Here is a 15,803-nt window from a genome sequence, read left to right on the forward strand (position 1 = left end):
TCATCGGCGACGATGGAGGAGGGAGATCTTGAGAGGAAGAGAGTTTCTAAAACTGGTTGCAGAGGAGGGTTTCGAGAATCACGTTCAGAAGGGGGATTTTTGGAGCATTTTTTCGGTTTTTAAATGAGAATGTTAATTTCGGAATAGCTTTATTGGGTAGTGAGTTTATACAATGTTTGGGGTTAAGTTGCACTCATGTTGTGGTATAAGAGCCGGAGAGCATTGATTTTTTGGCTGGGGAGGAGGATGCGTAGCTTTAAGTTTTTTGAAGCTCCTCCAAGCAATTTTCCCTTAAAAAAAAATTCCCAAACATGTCCTATATAATTAACAGCCTCCTCTTTGATAAACAAAATCACAGGCGTCATTCAAGCGATGTCATTTCCCTCCAAATCCCTTTCAAAATCCTCATCAGAAAAAACCTGCCTCCATCTCCTAAACTCCTCAACCACCCTCTCCCGCCTCACCAAAACCTCTCCTTCCTCGTAAAATCCGCCTCCACTCCTCCGTCCCCGTCTGACCCGCTTCGTCTCCCCTCCTCCTCCTCGCTCCCTCCCCCTCGCGTCTCCCTCGTCTTCTCCCCCCCTCTCTCCCCCACCTCTACGACTCCTTCCTCTTCAACACCCTCATCCGCTCCCTCTCCGCCTCTCGAAACCATGCCCTCTCCTTCTCCTCCTTCTCCCTCATGCTCCGCCTCCGCGTCCCCCCCAACCAGTTCACCTTCCCCTTCCTCCTCAAGTCCTGCTCCGCACTCCCCGACCCCCTTCCCGTCGGCTCCCAGGTCCACGCCTTTGCGTTGAAATATAGAATTTTGTACGAGGACTCGTACGTCCAGAACACGCTGATCCACGTATATGCGTGCTGTCCGGGAGGACTTGAGGATGCACGTAAGCTGTTTGATAGAGTGTCGAAGTTGAATCCGGTTACGTGGAGCGCGATGATCAGCGGGTGCGTCCGCACTGGGCGGTCTGACNAGGCGGTGAGCCTGTTTCGAGAGATGCAGAGGATGGGCGTCCAGCCTGATCAGGTCACCGTCCTGGCTGTTTTGTCGGCGTGTGCGGATCTGGGCGCTCTTGACCTGACGAGATGGGTCGGGTCGTTCATTGAACGGGGGAGGGTGGCGAAGAGTGTTCCGGTTTGTAACGCGCTGCTCGATGCGCTTGCCAAGTGCGGCGACGTCGACGGTGCGGTGGCGTTCTTCGAACGGATGCCCGAGAAGAGCATCGTGTCGTGGACTTCGGTGATCGACGGCCTTGCGGCCCACGGGCGAGGGAGGGAGGCGGTATCGGTGTTTGAGGCAATGAAGGCTGCAGGCGTTGCTCCGGACGATGTTGCCTTCATCGGCGTGCTGACCGCGTGCAGTCATGCAGGTTTGGTCCACGAGGGCCGTGCATATTTCGATTCGATGAGGAAAGAATTCCACATCGTGCCTAAAATCGAGCATTACGGTTGTATGGTCGACTTGTTAGCTCGAGCAGGGTTGGTCGAAGACGCAATGGATTTTGTACGAACAATGCCGATAGAGGCGAACCCTGTAATATGGAGAACTCTCATAGGAGCCTGCAAGATCCACCGAAAGCTTGAGCTCGGCGAGAGGATAACCAAACAATTACTCGAGAAAGAACCAACGCACAGTTCAAACTATGTACTGCTATCAAACGTCTACGCGCTAACGAACCGATGGGAGAAAAAGATGGAGATTCGAAAGGCGATGAGCAAGAAAGGAATACACAAGGTCCCCGGATGCAGCTTGCTCGAACTTGATGGAGAGATGTTTGAGTTCGTCGCAGGGGACGAGTCACATCCGAACCACAACGAGATTTATGAAATGGTGATGGAGATCGGCAAAGAGTTGAAGCGTGCTGGATACGCGGCTTCTACGTCTGAGATGTTGTTGGATATCGATGAGGAGGACAAGGAGGACGCGCTGCATTGGCACAGCGAGAAGCTGGCGATTGCGTTTGCGTTGCTGAGAACGCCGCCAGGGACGCAGGTCAGGATCGTGAAGAACTTGCGTGTTTGTGGGGATTGTCATTCTGCGACGAAGGTTATATCGAGGGTTTATGGGAGGGAGATTTTGGTGAGGGATAGGAGTCGGTTTCATCGGTTCAAGGATGGGGAGTGTTCTTGCAAGGATTTTTGGTGATTTTTGCAGGGGTTTGGATTTAAGGTAGTAATAAATTATTGTAAATTTTGATTTTGACAAGGATCTGACAGTAATCAGAATCTGAGGGGTTATTAATCTTCATTCTTCTTATTAAGGAATCAAATGATTCTAGTACGTTGTAATGATAACATGACCAACAAAATATCTCACAAAAACAGTCCTGCACTCACAATATGGGACAGTGTACAAATCAAATAGTGGTTTATTAGCTGGTAATTGCATGTTGTTTTGGTTGTAATCATGCAGTGATCGAACTGTGAGCTCATTGGCGGGCCCACAAGAGCTTTTTGCAGTTCAATGAAAGGAATAATTATGCTCAACTAATTTATCCAAATTCACAGCGGATTTTTACAATTATTACAGGGAACCTCAAAACTCGATCGAACAAAAAAATAATATATATATATAGCTTACTAGAACTCCAGTTACATGCGTGTAACTGATACCAATTACGGTTGGTAGCCAGCATGTCAACATCCGTTACAGCTCGACAAACACGTGTCCTCTCCTCATTGGATGTCCCAGCACGCCCCCCGCGTACTCTCTCATCTCCTCACGAGCACTCAAAAGCTCCTCTGTTCACTCATTGAACTCAAACACCCCCCCTCGAATCCGCTCACCGCCAACCCCCCGTCCAAACTCAGTCACCCAACGGACGCGGAGGGCCCCCGGTAACCTCACCCTCCGGTGACCCGATTCGGAAAAACAAATTATAAAATAATCCCCTCATTATCTCCGCCATCTTTCCTCCTCTCCTGTCGCGGAGAGAGGCGCAGATGGACATGCTCCGTAATCCCCATTCTACCTCAGTCTTCTGATTTATCGCTGCCTGGCCGCCGCGTTAACATCGAGGCCATTCTGCTCCGTTCCCGATTTGTCAGATTTCAAGCGCCTCTTGTCGTCCTCCGCGGTCGGCCGGCGATCTTCTCAGCCGATCGTCTCATCTCTCGCGTCCCGAATTTTCCTCCTCAATCTACGATCTCGCCGCTCGGTCCCCGACGTCGCGACAGGTCATCCGCTTACCACGTCGCTCCTCGATGTACCGTCTTCGTGCGGATGCTCGGCCGAGATCCCGGTAACCGGCGGTAAGCTCGTCACGCTTCTATAAATAAACCACGACAGAGCAGCAAGCGAGGGGACGGACCACGGCGAGTTCGGAATATGTGGATTTATGCGAGTGAACTCAAGAGGAGCTCGGGCGGATAACGCACTGAGATACGTCGGCGCGTTCTCGCACTGCTGGGGGGGGGGGGGGGGGGGGGGGGGGGGGTCTGTTTCTTCTTCTTTTTGTTTTGTGGTATTTTTAGTTTCTTTGTTCTCGCTGGTGAATTACGCTGGCGTACAATTTTTAGCATGCTTCGCCGCGTTGAAGACCTGCTGGACCGTACGGTATCACCATGGCGACGTCGGCATCTAGGCGCCGCCGCTCGGCTGAACATAACTAGGGTTCTGGTCGACGGCAAAGAGAGTAACGAGGCCGCGTCGATGCTGAGGTCTACGGGGTGTACGAGGGTGTCGAGGGGAGAAAGGCGCGGGAGGATCCGTATTTCGTGCCGACGGACGAGGGCTTCGCGAGCCTGCCGCGGAGAGCGAGCTGCAGTCTCGTGCCGGCGGGCGGATCCGCCGTGTCAGTCACGTGTGCACTCGTAGACTCTCGGGTCGCTGAGTCGAATCGTGAACCGGCAGCCGCCTGGCGACAGAGACGAGGGAGGCGGGGAGTTACGAGTTGAAAATTCACGAGGGTAAGACGGATATGTGCGCATCGGATACGGATCGTCCAGGCTTCGATCACGCAGACGTGTTCGATGAGAACCGGTGGCGGTATTTCGCGTTTTGGTTCTGCTCCCGGAGAGATATTTGGGCGGGAGGCGGCGGTGTGGCTGCGCCGCGCATGAAGGTGGAGGAACGCGCCCGAGCTCGGGGAGAGTCGCGGCCCCTAGGGTGTCTTCGACCGTCGGGCGAAAGCAGGGGCGGCGAGGTGTAGGTCGGTCTGGGGTACGCCGGCGATCGAGGGCGGCGATTGATTGTATATGTTATTCTTGGCGTATGATACGTTAATTGCATGAGACCGTGAAGTTTAGGGGATCTTTATTGAATTTGCTTATTGTTTTTTTTTTCTTTTGAAATTTCCCGAGATTTGATTTTTGTGATAGAGAAATTTAATTCGAGCTGCAAGAGCAGCGATTATTTTGGGAAATTCAGATCTTTTCTTCCCCTAATAAACTCAATAAAGCAAAAAAGTTGGGTTCATTTGCTATCGGAGTGAGATCGAAGCGGGAGTGGGGTTAGTGACGGCTGCTGAGACTGGCAGCTGGTGAGGGCGAGGGCCCGATTTAAAAAATGGAGGGTGTCAGTCGGCCGATAGGCTTCTTTCGGTGAGCGTCAGGGGTCGTCGCGAGCGTCTCGGTTGTGCTTGTTGGCGGGGCCGCGCCCGCGCTGTATTTAGTCGTGTGTACGAGTGGATTTGGCAAGGTGATTATTCTCTCTTGGTTTATTCTATCATAAAGCATCTTTTTGGATTTAGACTTTATAATATTTTTACAATATTATTAAAAATTATATATACCAAGCTAAAATATCCAACATTTTGATCCAACTGAAATATGAGATTAATGAGTATTCTTGTCATATGAGTGGATTTCCTCCATGACGACTATGTGACACAATCTCCACCATCCTCATAAAGTAGAAGAGAGTGTAAGTTGATGGGGATTTGTGATTACTTTATGAGAATCGTGAGGATTGTGCCACATAGGCGACAAGGAGGGAAATCTTTTCCTATGATAAGAATACCCATTAATCTCATGATATATATATATATATATATATATATATAAAAGGTTACTTTTAGGCTTATACATGTTGGTGATTAATGAGTCTATAGTAGTTTGTAAATGCAAACAGTTTGATGCAGCGTTGGCATTCGACGAGGATGTCTCTGGGGGGATGCATCATCGGTGCTTGCCTGGTTGGCATTTTGATGGGGATGCATGCGTTGGCGTAGAGTTTATAAATGTCAGAAGAACCCCCCTGACTTTTAACGATTATCCCATGACCCCCCATAACTTTCAAACAATCAAGAAACCCCATTTAAATCTAGGGATTATTAAAAAAAACCCGCTTTAAATTTGAGATTTTATCAGAAAATCTCATCTAAAAAGGATGTTTTCTGATAAAATCTTAAGGTTAAAAAGAGGTTTTCGATAATTAGGGGGTTAGAGTGCCATGTAAGCTTTTTGGATGTCACGTCACCCGTTTAACTTGTCAACCAAACACGGTAAACGTTGGAAAAGTTGGTGCGGGCCCCACAATTCATCCATTTTCCAACGTTTCGATCGTCTTTTAATCACCCAACGCTCGTTTCGGCCACACTGGAAATTCTGCCGACCTTTATCAAGTATCACAAGTGGGTTTGTGACTGGATGGGCCCCAAGTATCGTTTTGTGCCCAGTGGGCGGCTTTATTTGGGCCTGTCCTCGTGCTGGCCCCAATTGGGAAATTATCAAATTATTAGATCCGGGTCCAACGCTTAGCTGTTGAGCTGGGCCCCCAACGTATGTATTGCTGTTCATGATGCTCATTCTGCACTGCTGTTTCCTAAACTTTATTTACCTCAAGGTTCCCTTAATCAATACACACTGTCAATGATATCACTATCTGTGCAATCAAATACTGTATGTTAATGTAATCAATAGGTTCATAACTATGCTTTGCGTTTTATACATCGGTCTCCTTATCGCATTTATGTTTTTTTTTTTTTTTTATAGGAAAGCTCTGTAACATTTTTTTTTACCATTTTCGCTCGTTTGCTTGTTATTCCAGTTATGAGGTTCCTCATTCACCAGTCATTCTCCGTAGTTTCCTTGAAGTCATCTTTATTTTGTTGTGTTTTGTTGGGCTCCATCACTCTGACGTATTCATCGATTCTTATGGGCCAGTCTTTTTTGATATTATTGGCCCACAACAATAGTCAAGTGCAAGAGAACTTGTCACCAAGATGGGTCCTCCTAGTTTAAGCCCAATTCTAGCAACAAAGACCAAGCACATCCTCCGCTGCTCAAAAATTCCACAATCGGCAACTTCTGTTCTCTAGGTTGGGACAATGAAGGCTGAAGACTGACATGATGAAGGACAGTATATAAAGGGATAAATCTAGAGGAAGAAAAACGCTCTATATTTTATTTTCTTCCATTTAAATATTCGCATTAGTAAATATTTAATCCGCGTGCTAGAAATTCAATGCGTAATCTCAGTGTTCGATGTGTATTCATGAATAATAGCATGAGAAGATCCAATCAAGAATTTCAGTTTTTCTCTCAATTTCTCGCGGAGTCAAGTTCTCATCAATTAAAATTTGGCCAGATTTTTTTTATGTCTTTTTATTGAGTTTGGTTGCATTTTGCGACCGTATGAATGAATCATTTTGCCTGTGATTCAGGAAGTTGACAGAACTAGGAATGAGCACCTTGATGATTTATAAAACAGGTATGCGTAGTTTCATCTTAATGATGCCATAGTTTTGTTTGTCAACGGGAACACATGGATACTTGAAAATTTGTCAGATATTATTTAATTTCTCTGTACGGGTACTTGCATTCAAGTGTGAGTACAAATTACACACATTCAAAGGATCTATCAACGTTCAGTTGTAAGTATTTGTTTTAAAATTTTGTATCTGTTGCTAATTTTTAACTCAAGTTTGGAGATACCTTGTCAGCTAGAGCCTAAAACCATCCTTTCCACCTTCATAAACATTTGTGATCTCTCTGCAACACATTGAAGTTAGTTACACGTACAAATAACAGAGGGATGACTTAATTCAGACATCAGAACGTCTAAGTGCTAATAAAAAAACTTTCGGCATCAGTGAGTGGGTGAACTCCATTTATACAAGGGTGTGCTTCTGCAATTAAGCTTGTATATAGGTTTTAACTACTCTTTCCACCTCATTAAACATTTATATGGTGCACGCATCATGCACTCCTCAGACCAGTCTTGAACCTGTTGCTGGTTGAATATTATTTTTTGCAGTACCTAATTCATAAGCTATGTGCTTCACCTGTCATCTAACTGATCCACATTCGTGATATCTTTCTGTATTATACTTCCTTCAGTTTGTTGCTAAAGATTTAAAACACTTGAAATAAGATCATTCTGACAATTTATACATAAAGAGAGAGAATTTATAATTTATCTTCTACGTGCACAAGTTTTTTTTTTGAGAAAAAGGATGGAATACCACAAAGGTATTCCAGCCAGCTAAATTAAGATTTGGTTGTTACAAAAGAAGAACATACTCCCAACCATAGAGCATGCACTTACTGTTTATACCAAAAACTTACAAAGCCAAACCACACTCCCATAGCCTAAGTATCAGGCATAATCTCTCAAAAGAGAACAAAAGAAAAACCAACAAAGCAAACTAGAATGTTGAATATAACCCCATGATATACACAACAGCAAAAAACATAGACTTATCTTTTCCATCTTCCAAACCACACAAAACCATCTATTCCAACTGGATCACCTGGAACTCAGCCATCCCGCCAGTACCTGCGTCATCACTGATAAGTCTCCCAGTAGTTTTTTTTCTCCTCCTTTCTTGTAACCGAGCAGCTCGAGCAGAGATCCCTTTAGAACCTAACCAAAAGGTTGAATAAGTCACTATTTTATTTAGAAGGAGAAGAGATCCTTTCTGTTTATTAGAGAACAATCTATCATTGCGTTCCTGCCACACAGACCAGATCAGGGAGCAAATCCACACTAACTTCTTCAAATTAGATTCACCATCAATACCACCACTCCAGCAAAGCCAAACTTCTTTCAAAGAATTCATTCTAAATTCATTATCAGTGTTTAACTTGAATTGAATAGATCTCCAAATTGAGTATACAAACTCACAGTTAAGAAATAAATGTGCATGATCTTCATCTTTTGCTGAACATAAACAACATGTTTTCTCTACTTGAATACCCTTTCTATTCAGCATATCTTTAGTGTTTAAACTCTCCCTTAAAGCCAACCAAACTAAGACCTTAACCTTTAAAGGAACAGGGAGGCCCCATAAATTCATACAATCATATCTCACTCCTCCATCATTAAGAAAAATATAATAGGATTTAACTGTAAACATCTTTTTTGTCTCCCATATCCATTCTCTTTTATCATCATGATACACAAAGTTCTTTGAGTTAATAAGATTCATCATACTAAGATATTGTAACACCAAAGAACCTGTCAACTGCCTTTTAAAATGAATCTCCCATCTCCACGAATCATTTTCAAACTTCCTCAAACTACTCACACAAGCATAAGGAGATGTAGTGAAAGAGAATAAAGAAGGAAATAATGAGGCAAGAGTAAATGAACCTAACCATTTATCCAACCAAAATAAAGCATAATTTCCATTGCCAATCTCCACTCGAGTACTGCATAAGAACGAAAGAATAATCTTTTTATAAGACTTTTTCTACACAACAAAGCGAAAATTACAACTTTTGAGAAACAAACACAAAAATCGTCTATCGATCTTTGTTTTCGTGGGACTTTGCCTGTGTCGGGAACGCTTTGGTTCGTGGACCGCCGAATCACAGATCGTAAAGAGGGGGTTGACTGATTCTGACTTCGTTTATCGAAGTGAGAATTTGAAACGATATCTTATCAAGGTAAGATAGTCGTTCTTCTTGAAATCAAGTCAAAGCCTGAATATCAAGGAGTTGCTGAAGCTCGAGTACTCTGCCCTCTCTCTGCTCTGAATTGCTCTGAAGTGCTTAAAACAATGATCAGCCTTGGATCTCTGCTGGCCGCCCTTGTGAAAATGGCCTTCGGGGGTATTTATAACCCTCTGGATGAACAGTGCTCGCGAGACAGCATTTGCTGTCTCGGCGGGCGAGACAGTGTTTGCTGTCTCGCTGGCCGAGACAGTGTTTGCTGTCTCGGAAACAGTAAACCGTCAGGCATTTTCGTTTTTAACTGCCTTCCACGTTTTAATCTCGTTATTTGGCGAGTTATCACGTGTTCTCGCCCCACGACCGCTCCCCATTTCTTTAGCAGTTAATGGACGGTGTGATTTGTTCAAGGGTGGTTCTGACCATCTGAGAGCTGTCTCACGTGCGAGACAGTAAATTCTATCTCGCACTGCGAGACAGTAAAGTCTGTCTCGCACGGCGAGACAGTAAAAGTCTGTCTCGCCCGCGAGACAGTAAAGACTGTCTCGCACGGCGAGACAGTCAAATCTGTCTCGCGTGCGAGACAGTAAAGACTGTCTCGCGTGCGAGATAGTCTATACTTGTGTTCTTTTTTGACATTTTGGATGATCTCCTTCTGAGCTGTATTTGTATATCTTTCAGCATTTTTTAACGCCTACAATAATTTCCATTGCCAATCTCCACTCGAGTACTGCATAAGAAGCTGTCAGCATTAGCCAAAATACTTTTCCAGAAATATGAAAGTTGCAATCTGTCCGAATATAAAAATTCAGACCAAGGTTTTTTTTCAAAATAATTATGAAAACTGACTTGTTTCCAAAGACTAGGTTTAACATCAAACCATTTCCATAGCCATTTCCCTAAAAGAGCTTTGTTCATAACCTTCAAATTTTTAACTCCCAATCCACCACACTTTTTCGGTTTGCAAACTTCATCCCATTTAACCAAATTTGAACAACCTTTATGTTCCAAAGAGCCACTCCATAGAAATCTTCTTCTCATCTTATCAATTTTTTCAATAACCCATACAGGAAATAAAAAATAAGAAAGCCAGAAAGTTGGTATAGAGGAGAGAACATCATTAACTAATACTAATCTACCTCCTCTTGATAGGGAATTTCCTTTCCATAAGGCTAACCTTTTCTCAATTTTACTAATCAGAGGAGACCGGTCATCTTTTTTTAACTTCCCAGGTCTTAAAGGCATCCCAATATAAGTAATAGGGAAGCTACCACTTTTACAATTCATCATAGTAGCCAAACCCTGTTGTAATGATTCATCATTCTCAAGAGCAATAAGAACACTCTTGTTAAAACTAATCTGCAAACCAGATGCTAATTCAAAACAGTAGAGAATCAATTTCAAAACTGTCAACTGTTCTCTATTATTTTTGCAGAAAATCAGTGTATCATCTGCATATTGTAGACAATGAACTTTATCTCTCATATTATTGGGTCCTAAACCTTCAATAAAATGGGATTCAACTGCTAAATTTAACATTTTGGTAAAAGAATCAGCTGCCAAAACAAACAAAAGAGGAGACAAAGGATCTCCTTGACGCACCCCTCTCTTAGACATGATCCACTTCCCTACTTTGCCATTAACATCAATGACAGACATTCCCCCATGTAAACATATTCTCATCCAGTGAATCCATTTATCCCCAAATTTTTTAGCCTTCAAAACATCAAAAATAAAATCCCAATCCAGCATATCATAAGCTTTCACAAAGTCTAGTTTTAATAAAATCCCCCCTCTTTTCTTATTTTGAAAACAATCATTGATAATCTCTTGAGCTGCAGCTACCCCATCAAGCAAGTATCTATTTTTAATAAAGCCAGATTGTAAAGGATCAATAAGCAAATCAAGCTTAGTATTCAACCTGTTAGTGAGGACTTTAGTAATCACTTTATATATCACATTAAGAAGACTGACGGGTCTGTAATCATTAATTACAGAAGAATCCTCCTTTTTAGGAATAAGGACAATATGAGCATAATTCAGTCTATTGATTTCTAGAGTACCTTCATAAAATTCCTCAAACAATTTCATAATATCATCTTTCACTGTGTCCTAAAACACTTGAAAGAATAGAGCAGAAAAACCATCAGGACCAGGGGATTTATCCCCATTCATATCAAAAATAGCTTTGTGAACTTCTTCAACTGAAAAAGGTTGTTCAATGTCATTGGGCCCCCAATCAAATTCAGGGAACAATCTATTCCAATCAAGGATACACCTGTTAGTGACCTTATTTCCAAATATTTGATTGTAATGGTTTAAAAAAACCTGAGCTATGCCATCTTCAGAACTAATTTCAACATTATTATAAGTAATAGAAGAGATCAAATTACTTCTCTTTCTCCCATTGGCAATTTTATGAAAGTACTTAGTATTATGATCCCCCTCTTTTAACCAATGAGCTTTAGATCTCTGTTTCCACATTTGTTCTTCTTATAATAAAATTTCATTCAACTGTAAAACAGTATCATTTTTTTTAATCAACTCATCATCAGACAAATCTCTATTCTCCTCCATAACTTCCCAAGTTAAAAGATTATCTAATAAATCTTTCTTTTGTTGTCCCACACTATGAAAATTTAAATGCACCCATTGTTTTATACATTTCCTCATAAACCTGAGTTTACCAACTATATTCTTAGCTGCAGAACCACTTGAAGGAGCACATCTCCACTAGACAGGCACATTATTTAGGAACTCATCAGATCTCAACCAAATTTTTTCAAATCTGAATTTTTTAACATAACATTCAGTATCCCCAAAGTCAAAACTAATAGGAGCATGATCAGATAATTGACTGCTAAGCCCTTGTTGTTTAGAAAAAGGAAAAATATCTTCCCAATCAGAGTTGAAAAAAACTCTATCCAACCTAGCCATAGAAGGAGCCTTCTCTTATTTGACCAAGTAAATTTTCTCCCATGTAAAGGGCTGTCAATCAATTCCAACTCATTAATAACATCATTAAACTCCTCCATTTCTCTTCTATGATTACATTTACCTTTTCTTTCAAAAGAATTGGAAGTAACATTAAAATCTCCAACCACAATCCAAGGGCCTGAAAAAATATTTTTAATATCTTTCAGCTCTTGCCAAAACACCAGCCTCTCTCTATTACAGTGTGGACCATATACTGAAGAAAGAGTCCATTTAAAACCATTCTTTTTTACTTTGTAAAACCACAGTCAAAACATATTTATCAGTTTTCTCTTGTAGCTTCTTCCAACTAGAGCTATTCCATCCAATCATAATTCCACCAGAAGAGCCTTCAGAGGGTATATAAGACCAATCAAACAAATTACCCCCCAGACTCTTTAAAATATTTTCAGTAACAGAACTCAGCTTAGTTTCTTGTAAACAAATAATATCAAATTTGTTTAACTGACAGAAATCTCTAACACCAAATCTTTTTGTATCCAACCCTAAACCTCTGACATTCCATGTAATCAACATGTTACCAAAACAAACACCTCAGAAAAGGAAGAGCAGAGTCTACTCAAAAGTAGCTCTCTCTTGTTCCATCTGCCTCACTTTTTTAATAGGATCAAAATTCTAGAGTCTACTCAAAAGTAGCTCTCTCTTGTTCCATCTGCCTCACTTTTTTAATAGGATCAAAATTCTCCTGAGGCTCAAGAAAAAGTAGCTCTCTCTTGTTCCATCTGCCTCACTTTTTTAATAGGATCAAAATTCTCCTGAGGCTCAAGAAAAATAGCACATTTAGATGCATATTTCTGTAATTGATGGTTAGAACAATTTTCAAACAGAATTGGAACAAAAGAAGAACCCATTGAAGAAGAAGAAGAAGATTCACCTGACCCTCCAGTGCCAATTCCAGGAGTAAGGTTGTTGTCAATCTGTTCCATTCTGGAAGTAGCTCTATCCAAAGCAGACATTGGCTCAAGAGCAGCAAATCTGGCACATCTTCTAACAAAAGAAACCTTCTTATTACAAATTGGGTCTTCAGGTGGCAGAGACTTCAAAGGTTGAATCATAAGAATGTCATCTTCTTTAACCATTTCTTCCTCAGTGTTATTTGGAAATGATAACCCCTTGTCAGAAGTAAAATCTTCATTAATTATGATAGCTTTGCCTTTGGATTCATCACTTATGTTAGAATCCTCCTCCACAATTGGTTCTTCTCTAACCTCAGAAAACATAGGAATATGAACAACTAATTCCTCATTTTTACTAAAATCCTCATCACATTTTTCACTAATGTTAGCTTCCTCCTCCACAGCTGATTCTTCTCTAACTTCAGAAAACAAAGGAATATTAACAACCAAATCCTCATTTTTGCTAAAATCTTCTTCTGATCTTTCCATGTTTACAACATTTTCTTCTATCCCATCCATCAACAACTTTTCTAGAAATTGTTCCACACTATTATCTTTCAACATATTAACTCCCCAAGGTTCCCATCCAGAACTTTGTTTCTGATAAAAGTTTTTAGCATCCATCCAAAGCCTAGCAGCAGGAGATTATCATGGAGTTTTTCTCAAATCCTGTTTAACAGACCAAGAATTATTATCAGACCCTATCAACGAAGAAGACCCAGTTCCACTATCTTTTCTTCCCTTAAACCATTTATCATTATAAGAATTCTGTTTAGAATCATTTTCCTCCTGGTCTATTTTCTGTTTTTTCCTTTCTCCTTCATTAATTTCCCCCATAACAGACATAATAGACACTTCTACATTATATTGATTCTTGCCAACAAAAATCTTCAGCATCTTAGGAACATCAATATACTCCATGCACCTAACCAACAATACAGCATCCACAAATTCCGTACCAGCACTTGTTAAGGAATCAAGTTCTACAAGATCTGCAAAAGGCTTCACCATCAAATCAAAAGATTCCTTATTCCACAAATGAGGTGGAACATTTTTCAATTTGATCCATACACAAGAATTTCTTTTCTCAATCACATTCCCTTCCCAAGCATTCCATCGACGGAGTTTAATTTTGCAAGATCTCAGAGAGATAACCCCCATCTTAATCATATCATCCATCTGTCTCCAAGGTTGAATTTTAACCAAAACCTCGCCATTTGTAAACAATCTCACATCCCAATGCTTATTCATAGGAAAAAAAAGCTCTCAAATCCAACTCTAATCTCTCCAGAGAAATATTACCACCTTCCACAAAAGAAATAATAGCATAATTTCTAAATTTTTGAAAACCAGAGTTCACTTCTCCCTCAAAATTAAGAACAGCAGCAGAGAAGCGAGGGTGATCACCTGAAATTTTTAACTCAGCCTCCAGATCCCCAAAATCCCTCGGTCCCTGATCTTGAAATTGAAGTATAGAATCATGTATTTTTTCACTATCCACCAAAGAAATAGGTCTTTTACCTTTGTCTAAATGAACATTCTTCAGAAGCCGATCTTGATTTCTTGACGATCGATCTTGAGCTCCTGATGAAGAAAAAGCAGTGACCGCCTTCTCTCGTTGCCATTGCCAGGGGTTGGCATCAGATCTCCCAAATCTTCCCCCAAAACGACCCCCATTACCACGACCTCCAGGAAAAACCCTACCTCCAAAATTACGACCTATACCTTCAAAGCCAAAGCCTCTACCACCACCATTCCCTCGACCACTGTTATCAGATCCATGGCCAGGAACTCCAGATCTACAATTCCTCGCCTCATGACCCACTTCTTGACACCTGAAGCACACTATTGGATCTCTACAATCCTTCGCCATATGCTTCGAACCCCCACAACGAAAGCACAATCGATTTCTTCGAACAAAATTAGCCGAGAGAAATCGGCGAGGAGCAGAATTTTTGAGATGAGAAAGCGGCGATCTAGGGCTCCGATTCTTTTTCACCACTTTAACCCATTCGCCTTCATCTCCTCCAGCCGTTAAAGCTTCTTGAGATCTACCCAAATCAATCCCACCCGTAGAAATCAAACCTGCCTCCTCAGAAACCCTAGTATTTTCTAAAGCAGGCCATGAATTGGGCTCAACAGGAATGGGCTTCGAAAAATCTCCCCAAATACTACGAGCTACAAAATCTTTTATCCCCAAGGCTTCCTCTGAATTCTTCACCAAAGATCCATTGGGCCTCTCGACAGTCAACGAAGATACTCTCAAATTCGTCATTTTTTTCTTTTTCTTTTTTTTTTCACTGAACAACCCTAGCAATTGAGGCAAACAACCCTAGCAACGAGATCTCAATGAATCTCCTTGGAAAAACAACGAAGAATCTCTCAAGAATAACAAAGAAACAATCAAAAACAACGAAGAATCTCTCAAGAACGAAGGAAAAATTATCTCGTTAAAAAAAACGAGCTCTTAACTACTAGCTTCTGCTTTATTTTGAATTTCTCCTCTTTAGTTTTCTCTCTTCCTCTTTTCTACGTGCACAAGTTAATTAAACTCTCTCTGTTAATGGAATGTGTGACATAATTTCACATACTGCGGGTTGTTTTTCTCCTTTCATTATGTCCCTCGAATAAGCAAACACAGAATTCGACGAAGAGGTCTCCCTGTAAATGGATGTACCACGCAATTTCACATAGGATAAAATTCCTTGCATATGATTCGCATATGACTTGAGTCTTCTGAAGCATTAACAAGCAAAATAAACATTTTTATCACTCGCATATGAGTTATCCTTTTTAATACATACCCCCCTTCTAGGAGTCACCAAGCTTTAAATCTCACACGAAACTCCACATTCACCAACAGAACAATTACTACTACATCACATAATTTCAGTACACACGAAAGTAGCCCAACAGCAGACACGGCGTCTACTTGCAGTCTTCGATCTGGAGTCCTACATCAAAACGACGATAGGTACTCAGTTCTGGCTTAAAAGCAGCATCGATTCATTGCTTTCATGCCCAATTTTGCTGAAGGGATGGTTCTCCTCTTCCTGTAACTCAACCTTTTGCTCCTCAGTC

The 15,803-nt window shown here is 41.6% G+C and overlaps 3 protein-coding genes and 1 pseudogene across 3 annotated transcripts in view; 1 reads left to right on the forward strand and 3 right to left on the reverse strand.

The window, feature by feature from the left end:
- On the forward strand, positions 300-2,239 carry LOC109829348 (annotated as a pseudogene).
- On the reverse strand, positions 6,882-13,346 carry LOC109829595. Its single transcript, XM_020396659.1, has 7 exons — positions 12,558-13,346; positions 11,891-11,947; positions 9,713-10,944; positions 8,066-8,592; positions 7,692-7,804; positions 7,224-7,285; positions 6,882-6,930 (listed from the first exon to the last, which is right to left on the reverse strand). Exons 1-7 carry the CDS (start codon positions 13,344-13,346, stop codon positions 6,882-6,884), a joined length of 2,829 nt encoding a protein of 942 aa, XP_020252248.1.
- On the reverse strand, positions 13,880-14,997 carry LOC109829598. The gene has a single exon (XM_020396662.1). The coding sequence runs from the start codon at positions 14,995-14,997 to the stop codon at positions 13,966-13,968; it is 1,032 nt and encodes a 343-aa protein (XP_020252251.1). The 3' UTR covers positions 13,880-13,965.
- Positions 15,269-15,803, reverse strand: part of LOC109829599 (clathrin interactor EPSIN 1-like) — a 1,771-nt gene continuing 1,236 nt past the window's right edge. The window contains exons 5-6 of the mRNA XM_020396663.1: positions 15,545-15,676; positions 15,269-15,383 (exon numbers count right to left, since the gene is read on the reverse strand). Of these exons, the coding sequence (XP_020252252.1) occupies positions 15,269-15,383; positions 15,545-15,676 (247 nt within the window). The remainder of the gene's footprint in view (positions 15,384-15,544; positions 15,677-15,803) is intronic.

This window comes from Asparagus officinalis, chromosome 2 (genome assembly GCF_001876935.1).
Source record: "Asparagus officinalis chromosome 2, Aspof.V1, whole genome shotgun sequence".
NCBI classification, from domain to species: domain Eukaryota; kingdom Viridiplantae; phylum Streptophyta; class Magnoliopsida; order Asparagales; family Asparagaceae; genus Asparagus; species Asparagus officinalis.

Bases quoted from the DNA above. Each gene is read 5' to 3' on its own strand.
- LOC109829595 (XM_020396659.1), bottom strand. From the start codon at position 13,346: ATGGATGCTAAAAACTTTTATCAGAAACAAAGTTCTGGATGGGAACCT. The intron at 10,945-11,890 runs GTAAATGTAATC...CAAGTGTTTTAG, and splicing joins CAATTCTTTTGAAAGAAAAG to GACACAGTGAAAGATGATAT. The intron at 6,931-7,223 runs GTGAAGCACATA...AATGTGTTGCAG, and splicing joins GTGGATCAGTTAGATGACAG to AGAGATCACAAATGTTTATG.
- LOC109829598 (XM_020396662.1), bottom strand. From the start codon at position 14,997: ATGACGAATTTGAGAGTATCTTCGTTGACTGTCGAGAGGCCCAATGGA.